This window comes from Camelina sativa, chromosome 20 (assembly GCF_000633955.1).
Source record: "Camelina sativa cultivar DH55 chromosome 20, Cs, whole genome shotgun sequence".
Classification (NCBI taxonomy): Eukaryota; Viridiplantae; Streptophyta; class Magnoliopsida; order Brassicales; family Brassicaceae; genus Camelina; species Camelina sativa.
The window spans coordinates 188,084-189,271 of NC_025704.1; the positions used below are offsets into that span (position 1 = coordinate 188,084).

General features: G+C 39.9%; 1 protein-coding gene across 1 annotated transcript; it reads right to left on the reverse strand.

Annotated features, from left to right (window-relative positions):
- Positions 460-1,159, reverse strand: LOC109131330 (cation/H(+) antiporter 27-like). The gene is made up of 2 exons (XM_019242173.1): positions 787-1,159; positions 460-675 (listed from the first exon to the last, which is right to left on the reverse strand). The coding sequence occupies exons 1-2, from the start codon at positions 961-963 to the stop codon at positions 460-462; spliced, it is 393 nt and encodes a 130-aa protein (XP_019097718.1). The 5' UTR covers positions 964-1,159.

Below are 1,188 nucleotides of genomic sequence, written 5' to 3' on the forward strand. Positions count from 1 at the left end.
AAAAAAAAAAAAAAAAAAAAAACAAAAAAAAAATTGTAACAAGGCTGGGCCCTATTTTAACCTGAATTGTTTTTATAAAAGCCCTTTTAAGAGTCCGAAAATCTTTTTCTCTATTTAATCAGGTTCAGGGCTTAAGTTTATTTTAGCGGACCCTGACTGGCCCTAATATTTAGGCCCTTTACAATTAGGAATTTATATATATTTTTTTTTTTGGCTTTTTAACACGTCCAAAGATGATGGTCTGAGAGTCATAGTCACGATGTTTGTATTTTTGTGCTAATCTCTGTTTAAACTGATCATGTCATCGTGGAATGATTTGAAAGAAAGGAGTAAAAGGTAGTATACGTACTTTTAAAAACTTTTGTGTATAAAAGACATTTTTACATTCTACAAAAAGGCTTTAATTTGTACAAATATCCATACAAAATTTGAAACTAGATAATTAAACCGTAATCGCCCTCATTGCTGGACCGCGAGAACCGAAACAGAGAGCTCGAGATCTTTGGAGACCAACAAATCTCCAACCTCTCCTAACTCCTTCATATCGCTCCATTCTGACAACCCTTCCAACATCAATAGATTCTCTTCGTGTCTTATCCCCACCATCATCAGATCAAAGTCGTCTCCTTCCTTCCTTAGCAACCCCAGTAGATCCACCGCTTCCTCTATTCTTATCTTTAGAATTGTCAGAAACACATTATTAATTATGATCATGAGAAAACCTCTGTTTTCGTACGTCTAAACCAAGAATCTTTCTAAACCAAGTAGAGAGAAGGGTTTCTTTACCTCTCTGAAGACGATGTTTTTTTCGGAATTCTCTTTGCGGAAGACGTTGATGACTCTCATGTCATGCTTTCTCTCCACCATGTCTCTGAGCGGAGAGACGCCGTTCTGGTCCACGAGCCGGAACACATGGAGCTCGACGCTGGGATGGCTGGCCAAGCGTGTAGCGTACGTAAGCATTTCACGGTCATCTGGTCCACCTAAAAAGATGGCACATATGTTGATGCTAAGCTTTTTCAGTGGAACGAATCTGAAGTCTGGGAGCCTTCCTCGGTCTATGAAAAGCGCAACGGAGCATGGACAGTTTTGCAACAGATTCCGACAAAGGAGCCTCTCCCACGACTCGATCCCGGCATCAAGAGTAAATATCACAAGATCTGTTTCCTGGTCAAAGGCAATGGCACA

Coding starts and splice junctions, on each gene's coding strand:
- LOC109131330 (XM_019242173.1), bottom strand. CDS start 963: ATGCTTACGTACGCTACACGCTTGGCCAGCCATCCCAGCGTCGAGCTC. Junction 676..786: donor AAAACATCGTCTTCAGAGAG/GTAAAGAAACCC, acceptor ACAATTCTAAAG/ATAAGAATAGAGGAAGCGGT.